The sequence below is a fragment of the Eublepharis macularius genome, chromosome 10 (genome assembly GCF_028583425.1).
Source record: "Eublepharis macularius isolate TG4126 chromosome 10, MPM_Emac_v1.0, whole genome shotgun sequence".
NCBI lineage: Eukaryota > Metazoa > Chordata > Lepidosauria > Squamata > Eublepharidae > Eublepharis > Eublepharis macularius.
In genome coordinates, this window is record NC_072799.1 from 11758787 (window position 1) to 11784454 (window position 25668).

The window sequence follows — 25668 nt, forward strand, 5'->3', positions numbered from 1 at the left end:
CACTCTATCAGATGCATGTAGTGTGTCTTTACTGGGCAGCTATGTACATATGAGCAGGGCTTTTTTTCAGGGGGAACTCGGGGGAATGGAGTTCCGGCACCTCTTGAAAATACCCGGCAATGGTGCTTGAAAATAATGATTTCAAAGAATCTCATGTGTTTCTTCCTCATTTTCCTCTTGAGAGTTCCGCCACCTCTTTTCCCAGAAAAAAACCCCTGCATATGAGGCTATGAAAAGTTTCAGGTGGCTAGACTGGACTATTGCCATATGTAATCCTCATGCCAAACATAGCATACCAGCCATTTATTCCAACCCTTACCCCCAGGTACTGTAAAAATCTGTTTTTTACTGTTCTATTTTAGGCTTCAGGTATTATATAGCATTTGGAATGTCATACTAGGACTGGTGAGATCTGGGTTCTAATCCCAACTTGGCCATGAAGTCCACTGGGTGACCTTGTGTCAACCATATACTGTAGGGTTGTCAGGTCCCCCAGGGCCCAAACTGGGGGACAAGGAGGTTACGAGGGGGGAGGTCATGGGCATAACTTAAGACTCAGGAGCCTTTATGGCAGTCTATGGAAGACAGGATACGTTGAAGGTGACTCCCAACCCTTGCAGCAAGAAATCCAGGCTCTTGAGTAAATGGGTTTTATTGAGATATCTTGGCTTCGCCATACATATGTCCATAGGATGCACAGAAGCAATTAAAGGCATCTGGCTGTACACAGGTTCCTTGTTAAGAATGACGCATTGAGTACGTGCTACACTATAACTACCCCTCTACATGTCCCCCACCCGCTTAGCCCATCAAGCAGGATGGGAGTATCAGGATGGAGCTGCCCCAAGGCCGCTGTGGCGAGCCATCCGAGATAAGGTCTCCGCCGTACTGGAATCTGGAAAGCAACAGGGGAACAGGTGCACGAGGCTATTGCAACATCCTATCTAGAATGTGTGACAGTATGGAGGGACTGTGGGCAACAGACCTGACACTTGGTTGTCATGCTGGTCTTAAGCAAAAATACCCCCACTTGGGGCCTTCCTTGTTGTGCCAAGAATGCCATAATTCCCGGTGTGACAACGAAGGATCCGGAACACGTAGGAGTGTGCTCTGGAGCTCCCATTTCCGTTCCCTGCACTTCCCCCACTCCACCGGCCAGGTAAGAGGTGGCAGATACAGGGGCTGGTAGCAGGGAATCCTCCGCCCTGACCGGGGGAACTGGGACCCCTAATACACTCTCTTTTGAGGATAAAATGAAGGAGGGGAGAATCATACATCATAAGCTTCCTGGGGAAAAGGGTGGCACAAACATGTTAAAGAGACATTTCTGTATTTCAAAACAAACCCTCAAAGCCTAATATCATGTCAAAGTAGGAAGAGACCATGTCCTCAATATCGTTTTATATGCCACAGCCTTTAAAGCTGCTGTCCTGATCCAAAGATGGTACCGACGCTATGTGGCCCGGCTCGAAATGCGCCGAAGATGCACATGGCGCATTTTTCAATCCATAGAGTACTCAGGAGAACAAGATCATCTCAAGGTATGAAAGAGTACGTAATAGTACTTCCTCAGCAAATGCTGGGGAGATTTTGAGGAGGGTGGAATTTGGGGAGGATATAACATCACTTCCAGGTGATGCTCTAGGAATTCACCCAATTTCTGTGGCAAAGGTAGGCTTGCCAGGTTCCCTTTCTCCTGCCAATTTGCTTCTGTGCCCACTGATTGCTTGTCCAGACAAATAGCTGTGTGCATGTGCTCCTGTGTGCTGCGCAATGATCTTGCATTCTTGAAGACCCTATGTTTGGGCACTACGTTTGGGGTGCAATGACATCACATCCAGTGTAACCAGAAGTGATATCATCGCACAACATGCTGGAGTGTGCATGCAACAGGAGTAGGGTAAGTACGCATGCTCCCCTCCCAACCTCCCAGCAGTTGCCTAGGGAAACATGGCAACACTAGATAAAGGTCATAGACAATGGAGAAATTCCTAGAGTGGCACTAAGAAGGCCATTTTCTGACAATCATGCTGGTCAGAGTTGGGGAACTGGGGCCAAGGGCAAGGACAGAATCACAGGGTTGGAAGGGGCCATACAGACCTTCTAGTCCAACCCCCTGCCCAATGCAGGATCAGCCTAAAGCATCCCTGTCAAATATTCATTCAGCCTCTTCTTGAAAACTGCCAGTGAAGGAGAGCTCACCACCTCCCTAGGCAGCTGATTGCACCTTTGAACTACTCTGACTGTGAAAAAGTTTTTCCTGATATCCAGCCGGTACTTTTCTGCATATAATTTAAACCCGTTGCTTCAGGTCCTACCCTCTGCTGCCAACTGGAACAGCTCCTTGCCCTCCTCCAAATGACAGCCCTTCAAATATTTAAAGAGAGCAACCATGACCCCTCTCAACCTCCTCTTCTCCAAACTAAACATTCCCAAGGCCCTCAGCCTTTCCTCGTAGGGCTCAGTCGCCAGACCACTGTGCCAGAGCGCAGGGGAGCGGAGCCAGAAACTCTTGTAAGCCAAAACTCTAGATAAACCTCTCTCTTTTTTTTTTCCTTCCTGTGCTCCGCTGAATTTCACACCCCAAAGGGAAAATTACTTCACAAAAAACCCAAACCTTTGCTTACAAAATGACGATCCCCCTCCCCTATTAAATACTGTAGTCCACTGAAACCCTGCTTGTACCCTAAAAATCTTTAAAATAGACCAAATGTACCAGGTGCCCAGCTCCTTTCCAACCGTTACAAGATAAATGTTCTTGCCTAAAAAAATGCTGCTAGACCTCAATGAGCTGATCACAAACTGCTACCATTTATCAAGCATGAACCTTCCAGTCATGAAAAAAAACCCACATCATTTGCAGCACCTCTCCAATTAGTGATTTGTACTTTGCATACAGCTTGCCAAATTCCCAAACATTCCTCCCGTCTCAACAAAGGGAGCCCTTAAGTGCACTGGGTTAAGATTAGAATCTTCTGTCTAGTAGCTTCCTTCCGGGGGGGGGGGGGCGTAATTAACTTTGTTCTTCATCCACATATACTCCTGAGCTTTTTCTTTTAATTGATCATTTTTACAGATTTCCAAACAGCTGAAATCTGATTTTACAGATCTCCTGAAACACCCTCTTCTACTCTTCAGACCTGGTCTCTCCCCAGACTGTGGTCAAATCCACATTACTCATTCTAAGTCGCATGTTCCCCGCATTCCCCACGCAATCCCGAGTGCCGGTCACATTACCTCATTAAACAGACGCATTTCATTCGCATTTCTCCCGAATATGTGGTCACAGGTTTTCAACGGGAGTTTCACGGTGGCCGTGAACGGGCCAATGCGCAATTTACGTGGTTTTTTTAAAAACCACCCCCCTTCCTGTCGCTCTGGCCGTTCCGAGAGTTCCTATTGGCTGATTCAACTTGCAAGTGCTCCGTAGTCTGCAAAAGACTGTTTTTGACTTCATAGCATTGGATTTATTGATTATGCTGTTTCTGAATCAAATCTAGTAGTCTGAAAAATCATTTTGGGGTGAATCCATCCTCAGACCGGACTCGCGAAACTTCCTTTTTAACTGTTTTTTATTTTTTTATTTTATATTACTGTAATATTGAAATTACGAAATATCGAAATAATGACACTCCAAGGAAGTGAAACTTCAGTAAAATTCAGGCACTGAACTGTCCTGCATAGGAAATGCCCACGAAAGCTTCCCACATGCTTCCAAATTTCCAAAAAAGAAACGGGAGAGAGCCATCAGTGCTGTCAGTGGGGGAAAGAGAACATCATTATCTTCAATGATGTTTCTTTATAAGGCAAGATCGAAATAACGGAAAAGTGTGCTCAAAATTTTTTTAAAAAATGGGCGGGAAAAAAAGGTCCCGCCCAAAAAAATGGTTTTCGAGCAGCCGTGTGACCGGAGGGACGCGCGAGAAAGACAGATTGGAAGCAGGAATGTGAACGAAGAGGGAAAAATCGTGGATTGGAGGCAAACGGAAGATATCCGATAAACTTGCGGGTAATGGGTGAATGTGGATTTGACCTGTTTCTCATTGGTCAAATCCACATTCACCCATTACCCGCAAGTTTATCGGATATCTTCCGTTTGCCTCCAATCCACGATTTTTCCCTCTTCGTTCACATTCCTGCTTCCAATCTGTCTTTCTCGCGCGTCCCTCCGGTCACACGGCTGCTCGAAAACCATTTTTTTGGGCGGGACCTTTTTTTCCCGCCCATTTTTTAAAAAAATTTTGAGCACACTTTTCCGTTATTTCGATCTTGCCTTATAAAGAAACATCATTGAAGATAATGATGTTCTCTTTCCCCCACTGACAGCACTGATGGCTCTCTCCCGTTTCTTTTTTGGAAATTTGGAAGCATGTGGGAAGCTTTCGTGGGCATTTCCTATGCAGGACAGTTCAGTGCCTGAATTTTACTGAAGTTTCACTTCCTTGGAGTGTCATTATTTCGATATTTCGTAATTTCAATATTACAGTAATATAAAATAAAAAAATAAAAAACAGTTAAAAAGGAAGTTTCGCGAGTCCGGTCTGAGGATGGATTCACCCCAAAATGATTTTTCAGACTACTAGATTTGATTCAGAAACAGCATAATCAATAAATCCAATGCTATGAAGTCAAAAACAGTCTTTTGCAGACTACGGAGCACTTGCAAGTTGAATCAGCCAATAGGAACTCTCGGAACGGCCAGAGCGACAGGAAGGGGGGTGGTTTTTAAAAAAACCACGTAAATTGCGCATTGGCCCGTTCACGGCCACCGTGAAACTCCCGTTGAAAACCTGTGACCACATATTCGGGAGAAATGCGAATGAAATGCGTCTGTTTAATGAGGTAATGTGACCGGCACTCGGGATTGCGTGGGGAATGCGGGGAACATGCGACTTAGAATGAGTAATGTGGATTTGACCCTTGTTACACATACATTAGTAGGAGCAAAAGCTCCGCGCCAAGGCACAGTGGAGAAATAGGAAAGAAAAAGGGGGGGTTAAAACATAACCAAAAGAAAACCAGGCATGCAGTTAGCTGGGGGCGGACAGTGACGGGTCTTATGTGCCACCTCCCCCTTTTCTCTTCTGTACACACACTCGCAAAAACACAAAGATCCTCAAGGTTTGTTTTGACAAACACACAAAACAGATAAGATCAACTCCAAACATAGAAAGGGAAGGAAAGATACTTTTGAAACAGATTTGACAATAACAGTTTCTCAATACACTCACACCATCCAATTTTTAGGCAGCGCGGAACATTGCCCACTGCCCCTTCAGGCCTGGGTGACTGGTATCTTTTCAACCCCTGGGAGGGTCTACTCCTGTGGCAGCAACGATGGATTTCCCAACCTTGCTCACACTTTCAAACCCCCAGGCGTCTGGTGCTCTCAGACTTTTCCCCAACCTGGTTTGCAACTTGCCCTTCAATGAGGTGCAAGTGACTACTTGGATATGCTCCCCTTCATACACAGTTGCATTTGCTTATTATACATTCAAAATGAACAGAATGGACTGACAAACACATACAAATTTATCACAAGCACCTTCTCATTCAGAAAAAGAAAAAAGAAAAGAAAAACACACGCATGCGCATGGAGCATTTTGTGCAACACCACACTGCCCAGTTGCTTACTCCCTTCCAGACCCACCTTGCCAGGTCTGGCGCACACTCAGGCAGTTGATGTGCTCAACCCTGAAAATCCCTTTACACCAGCGAGGCGCTCACTCTTCCTCGCTTCTGTAAAGTCAAGCCTATGTTTCAGGCTCTCCCCACACAGAAGCGGCGGCCCCTTCCCTGCAGTCTACACACACATCTCCCGGCTCACTCTCTTGAGCCCGCCTGCTCCTGCCTCGTCGGGAGCATGCTTAAACCTCTGACCCATTCCCTTGAGTCTCTCCTTGCAGTTTCCACTGAGCCCCGCACAAACCCACTTGGCGTTCTCTTGCCAGAACACCTGTTGCGCTCTCATTGAGGCGCTTGCAAACCCGTCCGCTCAGCCCTTCTGAGCTCCTGGCCGTGCCTTCCTTGGCAACCCTTGGCCATCAAACACACTCATCTATTGGCGCCAATGTTCCACACACACACACACCTAGGTTTCACAGTTCCCGTTACTCTCCTGTACTCATTTATGTGGGATCCCACCTCCCCTCCTCGCGTTAAATAATGCCTCTGCCCACCTACTGGGACTTATCAAGGTCTTCTATATCCCTGCCCGAGGAGGGGCCCTTTTTACCTCATTTCTCCTGCGCGCTCACACGCTTTCCTCCGCTTCCTTTCTCCAGGACTCCTGCCGGATTACGCTGCACTTTCCCTGGGGCACCGACCCCTCACCGGCCACCAACTCCCACCAGCCAGCCAAAGTTCAAGCTGGAGTGCACTTTCTGGGAAGATGTTGATGCCCGCCAAGGGCAGCGCCACCAGGGCACAGATGGACGAAGCCCCCACTTGTTATGCACAAACTTGTGCCTTAGGTGTCCCTCTCACCAATCACAATAAGAGACACACACACCACGGAGTCCTGTAGAATGAAGTAATATATGATTGTTTAATTTAAACAATGGAGGAGCCCATTTTCACAGGAGTAGGTGGTCTCCTTGTGTACAGAGCTCATCCCAATTACAATAGAAGTGCAGAGCAATTAATACTTTCAGATAATCATAACAATATTACAATATTCTAATATTTGATATCTTACTGGCTCGTAACATATCTAGGGTCAATTCTGATTTGAAGATGCAATTCTGGGCTGGCCTCTCTATTTGGGGGAATTCCAGTCTTCACAGTTTTTTTTCCTCTGCCCTCATTTTGGAAGGACACTGTCTAACCTTTTACCTACTTTCTTCTGGGCATAATGGTTTCAAGGTCGCCAATGAATCTCAATCTGGTGCCTTGATATCTTCTGATAACTGAAATCTGTGGATAGGAAGGGATGTTTTCCTATTCGTGCCCTTTTCCCCAGTTCCTTCTCAGCTTTAAGGAAGATAATACCACAGGTGGCCAAAACCAGCTTGCTGCATCAAATCAGTTTTCTACAAAAGGCTCTCTGGTACTGATTTCTATTGGAATCTATAGAATAATATAACATATAATATAAGTGCAGCCCTAAAAGCAGTATATCAGTTCTTACAGAGTTTCAAGTCTTCTTGTTTCAAGTGTCAAATTCTTACAGGTTACATTACAAGTACTACTTTGGCTCCTGAGCATAGAAAAAGTGCAAAGCATGTAATACTGAAAAAGCATAGGTTTAGTATAGAAAAATAAGTATATAAAAAACCTCCAAATCTATATCCATCAAGGGCAAGGACAGAATCACAGGGTTGGAAGGGGCCATACAGACCTTCTAGTCCAACCCCCTGCCCAATGCAGGATGAGCCTAAAGCATCCCTGTCAAATATTCATTCAGCCTCTTCTTGAAAACTGCCAGTGAAGGAGAGCTCACCACCTCCCTAGGCAGCTGGTTGCACCTTTGAACTACTCTGACCGTGAAAAAGTTTTTCCTGATATCCAGCCGGTACTTTTCTGCATATAATTTAAACCTGTTGCTTCAGGTCCTACCCTCTGCTGCCAACTGGAACAGCTCCTTGCCCTCCTCCAAATGACAGCCCTTCAAATATTTAAAGAGAGCAACCATGTCCCCTCTCAACCTCCTCTTCTCCAAACTAAACATTCCCAAGGCCCTCAGCCTTTCCTCTTAGGGCTGAGGGCCAAGCTACACATGACGAATGACACTTGAACAGCAAGTGTATTTCTCCCTGTTCACTTGCCCTCCACTCAATCCGCTTGCCATTCAAATGTCATTCGTCATGTGTAGCTTGGCCCTCAGTCGCCAGACCCCTGATCATCCTCATCGCTCTCTTCCACACCCTCTTGATTTTGTCCACATCCTTTTTGAAGTGAGGCCTCCAGAACTGCACACAATACTCCAGGTGTGGCCTGACCAGGGCAGTATAGAGAGGGACTATGACCTCCTGCGATTTTGATGCAGTGGCCCTTTTGATACAACCCAAGACTGAATTTGCCTTTTTTTGCCACCACATCACACTGACTGCTCATATTTAGTTTACACTCCACTCTTACCCCAAGATCTCTTTCGCATACACTACTACCCAGAAGTGTATCCCCCATCCTGTATTTGTGCTTCACATTTTTGTGGCCCAGATGTAATACTGTGCACTGATCTATGTTGAATTGCACCCTGTTCACAACTGCCCACTTCTCCAGAGTATTCAGGTCTTGTTGAATTTTAACTCTATCTTCTTGGGTGTTTGCTATTCCTCCCAATTTGGTATCAGCAGCAAATTTAATGAGTAGCCTGTTTACCCCATCATCCAGATCATTGATAAAAATATTGATAAGTACCGGGCCCAAAACTGAGCTCTGCAGCACCCCACTGGACACCTCCCTCCAATCTAATGAAACACCATTGGCCACCACTCTTTGGGTGCGGTCCTCTAACCAGTTCCCTATCCATCGAACTGTCCTATAGTCCAGTCCACAGCCTTCCAGTTTACCCATTAGAATGTCATGGGGAACTTTATCAAAAGCTTTACTGAAATCCAGGTAAATCACGTTGACAGAGTTCCCACGATCCAGTAAGCTCGTCACTTGATCAAAGAAGGAAACCAGGTTGGTCTGACAAGATCTGTTGGGGACAAAACCATGGTTGACTTCCCCAGATCACTGAACGGTCCTTCAGATGCTAACAGATTGATCCCTTCAAAATCTGCTCTAATATCTTCCCAGCAACAGAAGTCAGACTGTCCGGTCTGTCGTTTCCCAGGTCATCCTTCTTCCCAGGGTGTGTGGGATGGGGTGATAGAAGCAGGGGGGGCAGCACAGGAGAGACACTGTGAAAGCAGAAGTAGGTGCTGATCCGTTTCTTGCATGGATGGTAACATCTTCCTTCTTCTTTTCTGCAGCTCAACCATTTCTTTGACTACCTTGTGGACCAGTTCATGTCAAGCAACAGTAAAGACAGTAAGTCTATACGTGGAACTAAATCAAAATCATGGGTTTGGTGCACATTATAGACAGAAAAAGTTGTACACCCATTTTGGCCCATGCATAATTCAAAAACAAGAATAAAATTCATGTATTGTGCGTATAAGAAGCTGTCAAGTTGCAGTCGACTTACATCAACCCCAGAGGGTTTGCAAGGCATGAGATGAACTGAGGTAGTTGGCCATTTGCCGGCTTCTGCACAGCTACTGTGTTCCTTGGTGGCTCCCATCGAAGTACTAAGCAGAGCCAACCATGCTTACTTTCCACAATGTAATGAGAACAGGCTAGCCTGGACCAACCTGGTCAAGGTAGATATTCAGACCAAGTACTAGGACCAACCACATTGACACAAAAACATTGGGTAAGCTTTCGAGCTCACCAGAACTCTGCACCAGGCCAGAAGTTATACAATTTTGAAAGGCAAAAGGGTGGAAAGCAGATTATAACACACACACAATATTGAACCAGCCAATAGACATGGGCACGAACAGGAAAAAAAAGAACATGGCCATCCACTAACAACAAACAACGAACATTGACGAACATGACCTGTTCACGAACATGTTCGTTGTTCGTGGGGGCCAGCAAGCTCTCCTCCAGCCATCAAGATTCGTACCACACCACTCCCAGAACCCCTATCTGAGCAGGCAGCAGGAAATGTACCAATAATAAATAATAGCTTGACCCCAGGGCCTGGCAGCAGCCCTGGAACCTGAAGGGGTAGATCCCTATCCCACCACACACAAAGAAAATTCAAGCTCCAATGCACTCTCCCTGTCTCTCTCTCAAAATGCCAACAGCAACTGCCTCTCCCTCACTGTCTGCAAAACCAGAGCTGGGAGCCCCCCTCCCCCCTGCTCTTTGCTTCCTTGTAACAAATTTGGAGCTCCACACTTGAAAGGAAGACCTGCCTATCAAGCTAAATTGGGCTTAGATTGGGGTTTCCAGGGCAACAGCAGGAGTTCAGACAGCGTTCAGGCAGTTCCTGCCTAAGTTGCCAAGGGAATTGATTGCAGGTGTCAGATTGTCTGGCTTGACAAACCGCAATGAACAGCAACAAACAAGGCTTCTACCACCTGTTTGTTTAGAATGGGGCCTCACAAACAGCTTGTGAACAGCTGATTGGGCTGTTCCTAGATTTTTTTAGTTCCTGTTGCCATGCCTATCTCTAGTTGCCAACAGGCCAGGTGAAAAATGTCAAGACCCTTTAATAGAAGAAGGGAACGAGCAACTGAAGCTTTTCATGGCATGAAGGCAAATAAAATCCTTTTATGAAACATTGTCTTGTTTAGAATGAGTGAAATCCTTTACAGAGCAAGGCAGGCATGCTGTAGATATATACAGCTCTTAAATCCAAGATGCATTTCTGCACCTAAAAGGTGTGAAAGAGTAGATAAACTTGTTTAAATTCATGCAAACCTCAAGTTTTCCAAACAGCTGCATGAGTATGAAAATGAAGGCTCAGATTAATTTTGTATTTGTGTGACCCTTTTCTGATCAAATAATATAATTTATGTTATTTACAACGGCACTTGTGTTTTCTGTTTAACTCCTATTTTTTTCTACTTTTCAGATGGAAAAAAAATTAAGATACAAGTGCTAAGGCAGCATAGGGGGTATTAGCTTGCAATTTGTTATCAAGTATTGGGTATATTTGCAATTTTGCTTATAGAAAACGAAGGCATTTATGACTTTTAAATTTCATAAATGTGTCAAATATTGCAATTTTATAAGCTAAGTTATAAAGAATGCATTTTATGTTGTTAAAGCAGTAAAATTAGTTTAGATTTGATAAGACGGTAAGGATTTCATATATATCCAGAAAAAAACCTGGAAAAAACCAATCCCTTCAAAATATCTGGAAATTTTACATCTCTGATTATGACCAACTTATTCTGTTGCACTGCTCTCTGTTAAACATACGTTATTATCCATTTTCATGACCATTACAGAAGTATCATCTAGATTTCAAACTACCTTTTTCTCTCTCTCTCTCTCTCCCAGGAGATTTCATTAACCGTGTTTTCTCAGAAAATGAAATCCCTAAAGATCCCAAGCTGGACAAAGCCTGTAACTATGAAGTAATCCAGGTGCCGGAATATTACAAGGGGCCTCATCTTTCCTTCCCTCTGTCACCGGATGATGCTACTGTCTTACTGGATGCATTCAAAAAAGAACAAGTAAGCATCTCAGGTCAAAACACACGATACTCTTGGGCAAGTGTCAGATCTTGCAATGATACCTGGGAATTGTAGTTTTAAAAAACCGTCTGCTCAACGTGATTCTCAGCTGGGAAGGGAGGGGGGAGTTACATTCCACTGAACAGTTCTTGCTTGTGATGCCCTCTTTTTATCAGTCCAGGGCATTTTCAGTTGTTGGGCCAACCTCATGAAACAGCTGGCCAGAGGGGTTGGGAAGGGTGACGTCTTCCTTATTTTCAGGATGGCTTCCCGTTTAAAGGGATTTTCAGTTAAGAACTTGCCTTGGGAGTAACGGCCTAGTTTGCATTGAAATTTCGGTAGCCTTGTGTTGTAGGATATTACATTTAGGTGCTTTTCCAATTGGGGAGGCAGGCAGCATGGCGTAGCCCGATCTTGTCAGATCTCGGAAGCTAAGCAGGGTCAGTACTTGGACGGGGGACCACCATGGAAGTCTTTGCAGAGAAAGACAGTGGCAAACCACCTCTGCTTCTTATTTACCTTGAAGTCTCTTGCTGGAGTCACCATAAGTTGGTTGTGACTTAATGGCACATACGTACATGTGTACTTTTTAAATTTATGGATTTTAATTATTTGCATGCTACATAGCATAATTGCAGCTAGTTGCCTTATATCTTTGAAGAAAGGTATACATTTCTTAATAGATAATAAGCAGCGAATTAGCTACCAAGCCGTTATCATCCTGCTGGGGACAAAGCTCTCTCCGATGGCCTTCTGTGACTTTTTCACTTTTTCCCAGTAGCAGCTCCATGCGCGTTATGTCCTAAAACTCTTTCATGAGACGCTGAAGCATCTCTCTCAGCTGCCGAACATCAGCAATGTCTCGACCTGCTACAGCGAGGAGATCACCGTGTGTGGTAAGAAGTGCTGTTGTCACTATCATTAATTTTGCCTTGTCCGGATATGGAGCACTTTACAACACAGCACAAAGAAAGAAGCCAGGTAGGTGCCTTCTCCAAGGAATTTACAATCTGAAGTTTGACAGAAGGGACAAAACAGAGAAGCAAGGATTGTTGGGGAAGGACTAGGAGTGATTCCGCACACGTTGGATAATGCACTTCCAATCCACTTTATAGATCATTTGGGATGGATTTTTTTGTGTGCGGAACAAAAAATCCACCTCAAACGATTGATAAAGTGCATTGAAACGTGTGCGGAATCAGCCTAGGTTAGGTTACCTGCTTTGGCTTTGTTTAGAGCTGTGAATAAGAACTGTGCTTCCTGGAAGAAGTCACTTCTGATGAAGGAACAGAAGAAAGAAGGGGGGTCAGGGAATAAGGGGCAGGAAGAGAAAATGGACAAGGTCATCTGAGGAAGCAGGAGTCTTCTGGGCAGCTGCAGGCTTTTGCAATTTATATGTCAGATATGGAAAATAACATTAAAAGAACAACCTCCCAAAGCCTTGGGGAGTTCCATGAATGGAGCTCCTAGCATTATTATTTTTCCTCTAAAAATTGGAAAATGGAGAAAATTTCCTGGCGAAATGGCAGGCAGAAATCAACAGCCTCAGTGGCACAAACCAGAAGTGACATCATCATCACACCAGAGGTGCCACTGTAGCACTCTCCCAAGGCTCTATGGTTTAACCATAGAGTTTTGGGTGAATGCTAGAGTATCACTCAATGCGATCGTGTTGCTTCTGATTTGTGCCAGAAGTGACGTCATCATGGTGGGGATGCTGATTGTTCCTTGCCATTTCCCTGGGGAATTTTTCCCCACCACCCAGCTGAGCTGTGGCAGGCAACAGCAGAGGGGGATGGGAGGTTTCCTGCAGTACTGGCAGACCTGGCACCCCTACTTCCATGCCTAAGCGAGGATTCAAACCTGGGTCTCTTACATCCTATTGCAATACTCTAACCACTCGGTTGAAGCATCACCAGTAAAAAAAAAAAATCCCTTTTCTTTTAATGAGTGTAATTGAGATAATCAGATTTCTGGGTGACCCAGAAATACTCTAGCCATTATGGGATAACTTTTGAATCCCCAGTTTTGATGGAGAGATGTACAGATGTCCCATTTCAGATCAGGACTATGTGTACTAAATTACAGGTCTGTAGTAGCACTTGCAGATGGGGGGTGTTTTCTTTTTTCAGTTTTGCTTCCCAAACTGAAGTGCTTTTTTGAATGCCTCCAAGATGTCATGGGCTGATTTCCCATGGATATTTGCCCCCAGGTGGAATATAACATGCCACTGCTTTCATACAATGCCTTGTTCTTTCTGAGCATAGCCCGTGGGCCCACATGTGAAAACTGTGCATGCAACTAATTATGACTTTCCCCACCCTCCCTGTAGAACCAGCCATGTTCTAGTAGTCCCCTTTCCACGTTTTACGCATCCTCAGGTGGCAGACGCAGGGTCAGGGCAAACCAAACAGCCAACTCTCGTTTGGCCAACTTGAGGGGAGCTTCATGCTTCCCCCCCTCCTTCCCCCTCCTAGTTTCCTCCCTGCTTCTGGAAAAACGTAATTGCTATAACGAAAACTTCTACTTGAAGTCCATCTCCATTTCTGGTTTCTGGTTTAGAGGCACACTAAGGTTCCACAGGCCCTTCACAATGACTAAATCATTGTTTGGCTGTAACATCCGAACTGTGGTCGAAGAGAGCTGGGTATTTATAGCAGGGAGGAGCTGGGATCAGGGGTTCTGCTGGCTGCTGTGGGTATAGCTGTTTACTCCCACTTTTATTCTGCTTGTATATTTATAAATAAAGCCAGTGCCAGTAGCCTCCCATGGTATTATCATCTAAAGGAAATTGAGCACTGTAAAATCTCGCTAGCACTGAGGCAGAAGAGGTTCTGTACCGATGAGGGAAGAAACCTTCAGTGTATTGACTGGTTTTTATCCCCTTCCCTTCATTATTAGGAGATTTGCACGGCCAGTTGAATGACCTGTTTCTGATATTTTACAAGGTACGTACTGCTGCTGGTAACCTTTATATGCGTGGTTGTCTGCCAAATAGATAACATAAATAACTACCTGTTCCACAAAAAGAAAATATGTACTCTGTTCACAGAACAAACGATGAACTCTCTCTCTCTCTCTCTCTCTCTCTCTCTCTCACACACACACACACACACACACACACACACACACACACACACAAGGCAGAGCATTGTTGAGGAGTTGGGCTGATAAGCAGAGTTACCTAAAGATTACCCTTGTGCCTTTGGAATCAGGAAGTGACCCTTCTCCTGCAAACCTCCATCCCATTAAATCTTATGAAATTCTTTTCCAGGGTTGGTACAAGAAAGGATCTTTTCGGTGGTGGCACCCCGGCCACTTGGTGCTATCTTTGTTAACCTTTAGAGGACAGAAAACAGTCTGTCCTCTAAATGTTAATGGTTTCTTAGATCCTTTTATTCTGGATTTCTGATATCCCAGTCTATGCTGCTATTGCTCCAGCTAGTCCTATATTTAAGTGTTTTATTTTATTGTTGTTCTCCCTTCTACTTTCACATGTATACATTTTTGCAAGCAACTCTATGTACCTTATTGTATAATGTAGGGTAGAAGTTTTTTTTTTTTAAAGAACTTCTTATGCTGGGCCCATTTGGAGTGTGGAAGATTTACAAGGTTGCAGAAATAGTTATATAAGTAGATGGCACTCAATCAGAGGTAGGCATATTATAGCCCAGAAGCTGCACTGGGTCTCTTTAGGAGCATCAGCCATATCTGGAGAGGAGACCCCACTTTTGAGGGCTCTGAGTGGGCGCTGGAACCAAAAGGAGCTCATGTCCTCTTAGGAGCCCTCAACAGCCAGGAGTAGTGTGTCTCAATGATTTGTTGTTAAGGGCTGTTTTCACACTGCTTACCAGCCACGGAACATTGTGCCAAGCTCCCAGAACGACAGCATCTTTCTGGCACAATTTCACCAGTTCTCACATGAAATCGCGCCAGGAAGACACTGTTGTTCCAGGAGCTTGGCACAATGTTCCATGGCCGGTAAGCAGTGGGGAAATGGCCATTATGTGCCATCAAGTTGCTTCCGACCTATGGCAACCCTATGAATGAAAGACCTCCAAAACTTCCTATACTTAACAGACTTTCTCAGACCCTGCAAACTGGAGGACATGGCTTCTTTTATTGAGCCAAGCCGTCTCATTTTGGGTCTCAATTTTGTGGGTTGCAATACGTAGGGGCAGCTATGGTGAAATGCCTCACCCCACCAGGATTAATGCCAAAGTTTGCAGCTCCAACGGATATATTGTTGGGTTTGCTCTCTGACAGGCTTAGAGGCTATAAGGGGAACTTTGCTGACTAGCAAGAGGAAAGTGGAAAATCAAGTTGGGAGGGGTTGCCTGAGAGCCAGGCTACAAGTGACGCCTGACACAGGTTGGACACTTGTCAGCTTCCCTCAAGTTTTGATGGGAAATGTAGGCATCCTCGTCTTGCAGCTGTAATGGAGAGCCAAGCTGTAAAACCACGACGCCTACATTTCCCATCAAAACTTGAGGGAAGCTGACAAGTGTCCAACCTGTGTAAGACATCACTTGTAGCTTGGTTCTCAGCCAGCCGGTGTCACAGAAATGCAAGTGACCTTGGCCAGTAAAGAACAATGGGCAGCCAGAGTTATACCTAAGCCATGTGTTGTGTGTGTTATGTGCCATCAAATTGCCTCTGACCTATGGCGATCCTATGAATGAGAGACCTCCAAAATGTCCTATCAGGGACTTGCTCAGATCTTATAAACTGGAGGACGTGGTTTCTTTTATTGAGCCAAGCCATCTCATTTTGGGTTTCCCTCTTTTCCTACTGCCTTCCACTTTTCCTGTCATTGTTGACTTTTCCAGAAATTCTTGTCTTCTCGTGATGTGACCAAAGTACGATAGCCTCAATTTTGTCATTTTAGCTTCTAGGGAGAATTCAGGCTTGATGTGATCTAGTACCCACTTATTTGTCTTTTTGGCCGTCCATGGTATCCGCAAAACTCTCCTCCAGCACCACATTTCAAATGAATCCATTTTCTTCCTGTCAGCTTTCTTCACTATCCAACTTTCACATCCATACATGGCAACGGGGAATACCATAGTTTGGATTATCTTGATCTTGGTTCCCAGAGAGATATCTTTATCTTTAAAAATCTTATCTAGCTCTTTCACAGCTGCTCTTTCAAGTCTCAATCTCCTTCTGATTTCTTCATTGTAGTCTCCCTTACAAATGACACTTGCCTGGCAAGTGAACAGACTCACGTGTATTCCTCCCTGTTCACTTGCCATTCATTTGTGCTTCACTTGATCATGTGGAGAGCAAGTGAATGGCAAGTGAACAGGGAGGAATACACGTGAGAACCAAGCTACAAGTGACACCTGACACAGGTTGAACACTTATCAGCTTCCCTCAAGGTTTGATGGGTAATGGCAAGTGAACAGGGAGGAATACACGTGAGTCTGTTCACTTGCCAGGCAACTGTCATTCGTCACTTGTAGCTTGGCTCTGAGCCAAGGAATAGAAAATCTTGTACAGTTTCAGTTTCCTCTTTGGCTCAGTGATAGCACATCTGTTTTGCATGCAGAAGGTTCCAAGGTCAGTCTTCACATTATCAGTTAAAAGGATCAGGAAGTAGGAGATATGAAAGCCCTCGGTGGGAGACCCTGGAGAGCTGATCCCAGCCACTGTGATCATGACAGACCGCGAGTCTGAGAGCCAAGCTACAAGTGACGTCTGACACAGGTTGGACACTTATCAGCTTCCCTCAAGTTTTGATGGGAAATGTAGATGTCCTAGTCTTACAGCTTGGCTCTCCATTTCATTGAAGTTTACAGGAACACCCCCCCCCCACACACACACACAGCGGAGGGGAATGGGGGGCGCCCGGCAAGAGCCCAACGCCTGCCCTCCTGACCGCATGTTCTCCCTCCCATAGACTGCTGCTCTGTAAACTTCAATTAAATGGAGAGCCAAGCTGCAAGACCAGGATACCTACCTTTCCCATCAAAACTTGAGGGACGCTGACAAGTGTCCAACCTGTGTCAGGCGTCACTTGTAGCTTGGCTCTCAGTCAAAGGCAGCTTCACGTGAGAAGCCGAGATGATGACAGCTTTGCAGTAGAGCATCTTCTTTAAAAGCACAAGCTCCTAAATTCAGTCCCCAGAATCTCCACTTAAAAGGTAGGCAATGTAAACAATCTCAGACTATGGAGAGATGCCACCAGTCAGAATAAACACAACTGACTGTAATAGATCAGTGGTCCAGCTCAGCATAAGAAAGCAGTGTGTGTGTGTGTGTTTGTGTTCAAACAAGCAGAAACCTGGATGTGGCCCTCAGGCCGAAAAACTTGCCCACCCCACCAACATCAGTCTAGTTCCTACAAGTTGAGTAGTTGTGTTAGTCTATCTGTAGCAGTAGAAAAGAGCAAGAGTCTAGTAGCACCTATAAGACTAACAAAATTTGTGATAGGGTATGAGCTTTTGTGAGTCACTTCTGAAAAAGTGGATTGTGACTTACGAAAGCTCATACCCTATCACAAATTTTGTTAGTCTTATAGGCACTAGCAGACTCTTGCTCTTTTCTAGTTCCTACAAGTCGTCAAAACAACTCCGCCAGCCCAAAAAACCACAACTGCTCCTTTCAGGTCTCTTACTTCGCGCATTCAGGTTTGTCAAACCAGCCTGACAATAACTACACCATTCCTCAGCTTCCTTTCTGAAGACACCCTAAACAGCATAATTGCCCCTCTGTGCCCTTTCCAAGTCTAGGAAGTCCTTGCAAAACAGCCTGGCTCACTCGTGACAATCTTTTCATCCGGGCATTTGACGATTACTTCTTAAAGAACGTTTTTCTTTGATTTATACAGAATGGCCTTCCCTCTCCTCAGAAGAGATATGTGTTCAACGGTGACTTTGTGGACAGGGGCAAACAGTCCATTGAGATCTTGATCATTCTTTTTGCCTTCCTCTTGATTTATCCGAAGGAGGTCCACCTGAACCGAGGAAACCACGAGGACTATATGATCAACTTACGGTATGCAGGGAATCAGGCACGTTGGGGGATCTTTTGGTTGCTGTGCTGGTTTGTTTGTTACCAATCATTTACTTACCGCCATTTCCTCTCCTTAACCATTTTTAGCTATGGGTTCACCAAGGAGGTCATGCGCAAATACAGGGTAAGCTACTTCAGAAAACGGGTCATCATTCATGTTGTAGGAGTTCATTCCCCAGTTGTGTTTCCTCATTCTTTCTTATTTTTCCTGCCCTCCTCTGTCTAGGAACATGGGACTAAAATACTGAAACTGCTCCGGCATGTCTTCAGCAGCTTGCCATTGGCCACTTTGATAGATCAGAAGGTTTTAATTGTACATGGAGGGGTGTCAGACATGACTGATTTGGAACAGCTGGCCCAGGTTGACCGGAGAAAGGTAAGATCTGTTCAGAGGTAACTCAAAAACCATACTGACGTATTACTGGTGGTGGAGGACAGTGCCATTGAGGCATAGCTGACCCCTGCTGGGGTTTTCAAGGCAAGAGATGAACAGAGGTGGTTTGCCATTGCATATTGACTCTGGACTTTCTTGGAGGTCTCCCATCCAATTAATATCCAAGGCCGACCCAGCTTAGCTTCTGAGATCAAACGAGATCGGGCTTGCCTGGGCTATCCAGGTCAGAGCATCATATTATTACATACTTCCCCGGGTAGTGAAAAAGACCCCACACTAATTGGGGTTGGTTTCCATTGCACAAGAGAACTCTGGAGGTTTATGGGACCTTCATACTATTTGTTTTGTTTATAAGAACACAATCTCAGGTTGAGCCCAAAAGTCTCTCCTCAAGGGCAGCAGGTCTTCTACTCCATATCAGATCTCCAGAAAGAGGGCTTTCACCTTCAGCCCACTCAGAGCTCTGCGCTTCGAACTAACTGTACATGATTTACACAATCCTTGGGTTGTGTCTGGTTCTGCCCGAAGGACTTTCAATTAGGCATGCTCTGCAAGTTGCCCACTGGAAACACATTTCCAAGGTTCACACAAGCCCAATTCAGATCACAGCGTGTGAAGAGAGTGTGCTTAAGCCTTCCCCCTGCCCCATTTTCGTGACCTGAAACAACCCCGGTATCCACTACATGCCCTATTGGGAAAATATACACCTCACCAGTATGTGTGGAACCTCCAATATAAACCTCGAAGCAGCCATAATCTGGAAATAAATTTAGTTATCGATAAAACTTCAAAACATGTATAAAAGGCTAAAATTCGGGGAAATGGTTAATTGAGCCCCCTTCACAGGCTCTCTGAAAAAGTCAAAAAGAGTCCAGTAGCACCTTTAAGACGAACCAATTTTATTGTAGCATAAGCTTTCTAGAATCAAGTTCTCTTCGTCAGATGCATGGTACAGAAACTGGTCAAATACCGAAAAGGAGGGGGGGAGGGGAGGAGAGAGAAGATGCAGTTAGGGGGGGAGAGGGAGGATGCAACCAAAACGTTCCTTTGCTAGTAAATGTAAACATCTCCTTTTGGTGTGGGGGTCAGTTGGCTTGGGTGAGGCTTCAAAGGAGTTTGCCGTGTTAGTTTGCAGCAGTAAAACAGCTAGACCATCCAATTCCTATGTAGTTTCTGTACCATGCATTTGACGAAGAGAACTTGATTCTCGAAAGTTTATGCTACAATAAAATTGGTTAGTCTTAAAGGTGCTACTGGACTCTTTTTGATTTTGCTACTACAGACTAACACGGCTAACTCCTCTGGATCTCTGGAAAAGAACTCTGGGGGGCCATCAATGAGGTGGCCACTTGGGTCTCCGGGGGAAGAAGCCCCAGAGCTCAGGGACAACTGTGGAGGAGGACATCTTATGTCCATCTGTGTTCCCTGTGACTATTCAAGCCCTTAGTTGACCACTGGCAGGCTGAAGAGAAGTGAGCAGGCTTTCCTCTGGGACCGAAGGGTAGTGGGGGGATTGGGCCTAGAAGACCCTCCTCCAAGTCTAGGGCTGGAGACTGGGTGGGGCAGGGACATGTGGGGGTAGCCATCAGCAATGGCAGGATGTCACTTTGGGGAAGATCCTGGACTGATCTCACGCCTCTCTAGGAATTGCAGGAAACTCTATGATAAAACCCTAGAGTTCTGGTGATTTTCTAGAGAAAACTGATGTCACTTATGGCTGTATTCAGAATCTCTTTCTCTCTTTCTCTCTCTCTCTCTCTCTCTCTTTCCCTGTTAGATTTTCTCTTTGTTAACCCAGAGGAGAAAAAGTGAGAAATTTCTGCGTCCCAAGGAAGTGGCTACTGCTGGTATTTCTGATGTTTCACAACAACCAAGTTTTTTCAAACGGGTGCAGCAGTCAGTTATAGATGATCTGCAGTCATGTCGCAGGCTGGCGGGCCTTGTCCAGAACAGAGGGTTAGAGACTTCTACCAGCACCCCCTTGGCCTCTGTGTCAGAGGTGGATGTGAAATCCTATGAATCTGTTGAAGTAGAGCAGAGTGAGATCAAGCAGGTGGGTTTGATTCCATCCAAACATTTCATATATCCGGGGTCATCCTGAGTAGCAAGACGTTCGTGTTAGACTGCAGAGAGGAGCAGGGATGTACAGTTCAGTTTGGAAATCATATTAAAATATCCAATTTTGGCTGATTCTGTGGAATCTGTCTATTCCAAATCAAGATCCTGAATCAGTTTCAATATTCTGATTTTTAAAACTGAATTAATTCAGTAAATTTGTCCATTGTTTCCTATGGGGAAATCAATCTGGGAGCTATCCCAACCCCATCCCCAATCTGGGGGCTATCCCAACCCCATCCCCAATCTGGGGGCTATCCCAACCCCATCCCCAATCTGGGAGCTATCCCAACCCCATCCCCAATCTGGGGGCTATCCCAACCCCATCCCCAATCTGGGGGCTATCCCAACCCCATCCCCAATCTGGGAGCTATCCCAACCCCATCCCCAATTTGGGGGCTATCCCAACCCCATCCCCAATCTGGGAGCTATCCCAACCCCATCCCCAATCTGGGGGCTATCCCAACCCCATCCCCAATCTGGGGGCTATCCCAACCCCATCCCCAATCTGGGGGCTATACCAACCCCATCCCCCTGGAGAGCCCCCAGATAGTTTTCCCAATAGGGAATAATGGAGATTGGCTGAGGGTCACCTTATTTTGCAGCCCATAAAATTGGCCCCTGGGTTCCAATCTTCACACAACTTGAGGATTATTTCGATGACAATCTGGAGTAGATTCCCTTCAAATTTGGTGAAGTTTGGTTGAAAAATTACTCCCCCAAGCCACCGGATAGCCCCCGGATTTATTTTCACATAGGAAACCACAGCCAAACTTTACCGAATTTGCTGTATATTACCAAACTGTTACACGCCAACACGTGTCCTGAACTGCTTCTAGGCCGGACTCAGAAAAGAAGCAGATGGCAGAGTCCAGTGACAAGGGTAAAACGTACTGGTTTATTCGAATAGACGGAAGAGAGTGGGTAGAGAGTGTAAGGCCCCCTCAGAACCCAAGAGCTCTTTGGGGTTTCAAAGCCATTACACAAACTTTTATCACTTTTGGTTCATTAGCAGAAATTATGCATTCAATAAGTTACTGGTCAAGTTAGTTACGTGTACATATGACCTAACGTCATTCCATTGGTTTGGCATAATTAGGGGTTGTCCCCTTACTCAATTAACACGTGCAAAAGTTGTTTATCATTTCAAAGAACAAACAGTCCTTTTCTGGCACCTGTAGTGCCAATACAGTAACTATCCAGTAGCTGTGTGTCATCCGCAAGGCCTTCAGTTTGCCTGTTCCCATCCCTTAACGCTACAAGAATCCATTGTTAGTCTTCGATCTGTTACCATCAGCATAAACAAGTACCCCAATACGTAGCATATGCTTGGCTATTCATCTTTCCCAAGAAGACAATGAAGACAGTTTAGCTAGAGCTAGTCCTCTGTTATCAAGGTTTGAACGTCTCTCTTGTGACTTGGCAGAGACCAGGCAGGAGGGGCAAATAGTTTTGTATCTCTAGAATTTGCTTTCGGCTTTACAGCCAACCCAGGCCGAAATGCAAGGCTAGAGAGATGAAGACAAACGGCCTCTTTCTTGTGTCTGTTACAGAGAGTTAGACCAATACTCAGGTATCGTAAAGTTAAATTCTTCTACAGTTATGTTCCTTCTATTCTATGGCTATGCTATATCTAGTGTTTCATGTATGTCACTCAGGTGTTCTGAGAGCTTCTGCTTACTACTCTTTGGGGCAGATTTGAGTGTATCCTACAAAACCAAATTAGAGAATCAATTCAGTAATCAGGGATTGCCGAATTTTTTCTCTAGTTCAGTATTTCCAAACTGGATTTATCGGGGGGAGGTTTTTTGCACACCCCTAGAGAGGAGTGTTCGCCTTTTCCTCCGTTTCTCTTGGCTGGAATTGAAGATATGGCTGCCTCCAGCATTCTAGACTCCTGTCCAGATGGCATTGGCAAGGCCTTCCTTGCTTTACTGTTTAGTCTGGCATTCAGTAGAATTTTGCATTTGTGTAAGTGGGGGGCCTCTGACCTGTGGGATTTGCCCACACAACTTTTAAAACAACATCCCCTGCAGCTGCTGCACGGCTGCGGGGAAAGCAAGTCCCCGGAACTGACTCATTAAAAAATTTCTCCTGTCGTTTGGATATCTTCTCTGATTGGCAGTGACTCTGCAGCGTTGCAGACAAAGAACAGTCTTTCCTGTTACCTGAAATCTTTTAACTGGAGATTCTGGGGACTGAACCTGTGGATTAGCACAGACGTAACACATAACAATGAATTTTTTAAAAAGTATAGTCCATTTGGGGAGCTGGAATTCAGCTCAAAAAACTGAAATCACTCAGTTCCTGGGCCGTTTCCATACGGCTTACTTTTGCTCGGAACAACCCGGAATATCGTGCAAAAAACGTGGAAGATCGCGTTTTCTCGCATGAGATTTGCGCAACATTGCGCAAATCTCGCATGAGAAAACGTGATCTTCCACGTTTTTTGCGCAATGTTCTGGGTCATTCCGAGCAAAGGTAAGTCGTGTGGAAACGGCCCTGGTTTAGCTCAGCAAAAGTTTCTTTGCCTTTTTGCTCTACAGCTTGGGAGGGTGTTGCCAAAGAACAAACCAGGATTAAACCACAATGTCTGTGTTTAGATGTCACACGAACCCGTTGTTAAGAAGGACAGGATTATCTGGGGTTTTATTTTGTTGACTGAAATTGTAATGTTTTATTTGTGAATCGTAAGTTGAGAAACAAGGAAAAGTGGGCTATAAGTACTTTAATTGTTTAAATTAATAAATAAAAGACTCTTTCTGGTCAATAATAAAACCTCAGTCTCCACATCCCAGTTGGAAAGCACTTGCATGCAGACAATCACCGTAACCATAGTTAGTTGAATGAAACTAACCATAGTTTGAAACTGTGGGTTTCGTGTGGCATCTGAAATAAGCCTGCGACTCACACAACTCACACGCAAAATTACAGCTTCCCAGCTGTACCTAGCGTTACCTACATGTCTGCTTTAGTTCATTTGTAGAAAACCTGGATGTGGCTCTGTTTAAAGTTGATGCTGGAGATGAGGGCAGAGTCCCCCTAGAATTCCCACCACCAGTTGAACACATCAATTTCGATGGCTGGTGTTGAACTGGCTCCGAGTCAATGTGGTATTGAACGCGCCAGGTCTGTCCATCTCTTCAGGTCATCGATATTCTGTGGAGTGATCCACACCCTCACGAAGGCTGCCGAATGAATGGAGAGCGCGGAGGGGGCTGTTACTTCGGCCCTGATGTGACGGAGAATATTTTGCAGAAGCACGGCCTCCAGCTCCTCATCCGCTCCCACGAGTGTAAGCCGGAGGGTTACGAGTTCTGCCACAACCGAAAGGTAGCTCAGTCAGATGGTGGGAAAGGGTGAAGCTGGGACAGAGGGTATGGGTTAACATGACCCAATTGTGATAAGCTGTTTGGGGAAAGTATTGTTAATCGTTCATTAGTATATGGATTGGCTGGTAGTATTCATAGAAGTGTTGTCAGGCTGTGCCTGGCAACTGGTTGGAGGGGCAGGGGTGTGGCAATCGGGGGGAGGCCACAATGACTATGATAATTAAGTGGAACTCCCATGTTCAGAAGCAGCGTACCTCTGAGAGCCAAGTGCTAGCAACTGTTGCAGAGGGGAGGGCTGTTGCCTTTATGTCTGGTTTGTGAATTTCCTGGCAATATGTGGTGGAACATGAACAGCAACAAGAAGTTTTATTAAGTGGACTCTTGCCCTGATCCACTCAGGATATTCCTCTGTTTTTTTTAGAAAGCAAATGTTAGTTTGAGGATCAGAAGGTATCTAATTAATATGTTGTATATAATGAAGGCGGTAAGAATAATCTTAATGGACAATATTGTTAACTGAAAAAAAGAGAGTGCAATGTTTAATGGTCATTGGTTGAAATTGTGAAATTTTGGAGTGTAAGCAAAGAATCCCAGAATATGCATTTCAGGAGGGGTTGCCAACCCCAGGTTGGGAAATATGTGGATATTTGGGGGTGGAGCCTAGAGAGGGCAAGGTTTGGGAAGAGGAGGGACTTTAACGAGGTATAATGCCCTAGAGTCCACCCTCCAAAGCAGCCATTTTCTCAAGGTGAGATCAGTTGTAATTCCAGGAGAAATGGTTTTTTGTTGATCATCTGTCAGTCTGTTTCTTACTGATTGTAAACTCATTTTAGCATTTCTTTTTTTAGGTCATCACCATATTTTCAGCTTCAAACTACTACGCCATTGGCAGCAACAGAGGGGCCTACCTTAAACTGGGACCAGACCTAATCCCTCATTTTGTACAGTATCAAGGCGGCAAAATGGCAGCTCAGCTGACAATGACACAAAGGCAAGATTTCCTTTCTCACTGTAAAACCCCTCAAAGTGATTTCGGCAGCAGTTACGCTTTTGGAAGAGGCAATCCCTCGTAGTGGTAGGGGACCAGGGCTTGCTAGTCAGTGACCTGGCTCGACCCAATTCACTCTTCTTATGATAACTGTTTCTACAAACTTACCTGCCACTTTACAACAGGAGCCAAACTAAAAGGGCAGCTCCCTGCCCCGAAGGAGCTTGTAATTGAAATGGGGCAGGAGGGACAGGCAAGGCAACAGAGGATAAATGTGAGCAGGTGTACTTTCTCTGTATCTAGGGGCAGTTATGGGTAGAAGATGATTACAGGAAAGGGAAAAAAGAGGCAGTACCCTATTGGTACAATCTAGGAAGGCATTTCAAGCAGCAATATAGCCATGCCCTGTTCCTAATCTGTAGCACCGGTTGCATTCATTTTCGTCTTCCATGATGTTTGTGTTTTGCTTTAGTCCCCCAGAGCTAGGGCTCATTTCGAGGGGGAATGCCCAGGAACGCATTTCCGGCAGTTCCCCAAAGAGGTCACATGTCAGATGGCCCCACCTACCTGACTCTCGGCCATTTTGGGCCCGTTTCAGCCTGGATTGGGGCCAAAACGACCCAGATCGGGCCTCTGACG

The 25668-nt window shown here is 45.2% G+C and overlaps 1 protein-coding gene across 1 annotated transcript in view; it reads left to right on the forward strand.

Moving 5' to 3' along the window:
- PPEF2 (protein phosphatase with EF-hand domain 2) overlaps nucleotides 1-25668 on the forward strand; it is a 46259-nt gene that overhangs the window by 12397 nt on the left and 8194 nt on the right. Inside the window, exons 4-14 of the mRNA XM_054990589.1 lie at nucleotides 1414-1541; nucleotides 8922-8979; nucleotides 11008-11183; nucleotides 11965-12079; nucleotides 14085-14131; nucleotides 18016-18182; nucleotides 18288-18324; nucleotides 18427-18576; nucleotides 20372-20647; nucleotides 23857-24042; nucleotides 24890-25032. Coding sequence (XP_054846564.1) covers nucleotides 1414-1541; nucleotides 8922-8979; nucleotides 11008-11183; nucleotides 11965-12079; nucleotides 14085-14131; nucleotides 18016-18182; nucleotides 18288-18324; nucleotides 18427-18576; nucleotides 20372-20647; nucleotides 23857-24042; nucleotides 24890-25032 — 1483 coding nt within the window. The remainder of the gene's footprint in view (nucleotides 1-1413; nucleotides 1542-8921; nucleotides 8980-11007; nucleotides 11184-11964; nucleotides 12080-14084; nucleotides 14132-18015; nucleotides 18183-18287; nucleotides 18325-18426; nucleotides 18577-20371; nucleotides 20648-23856; nucleotides 24043-24889; nucleotides 25033-25668) is intronic.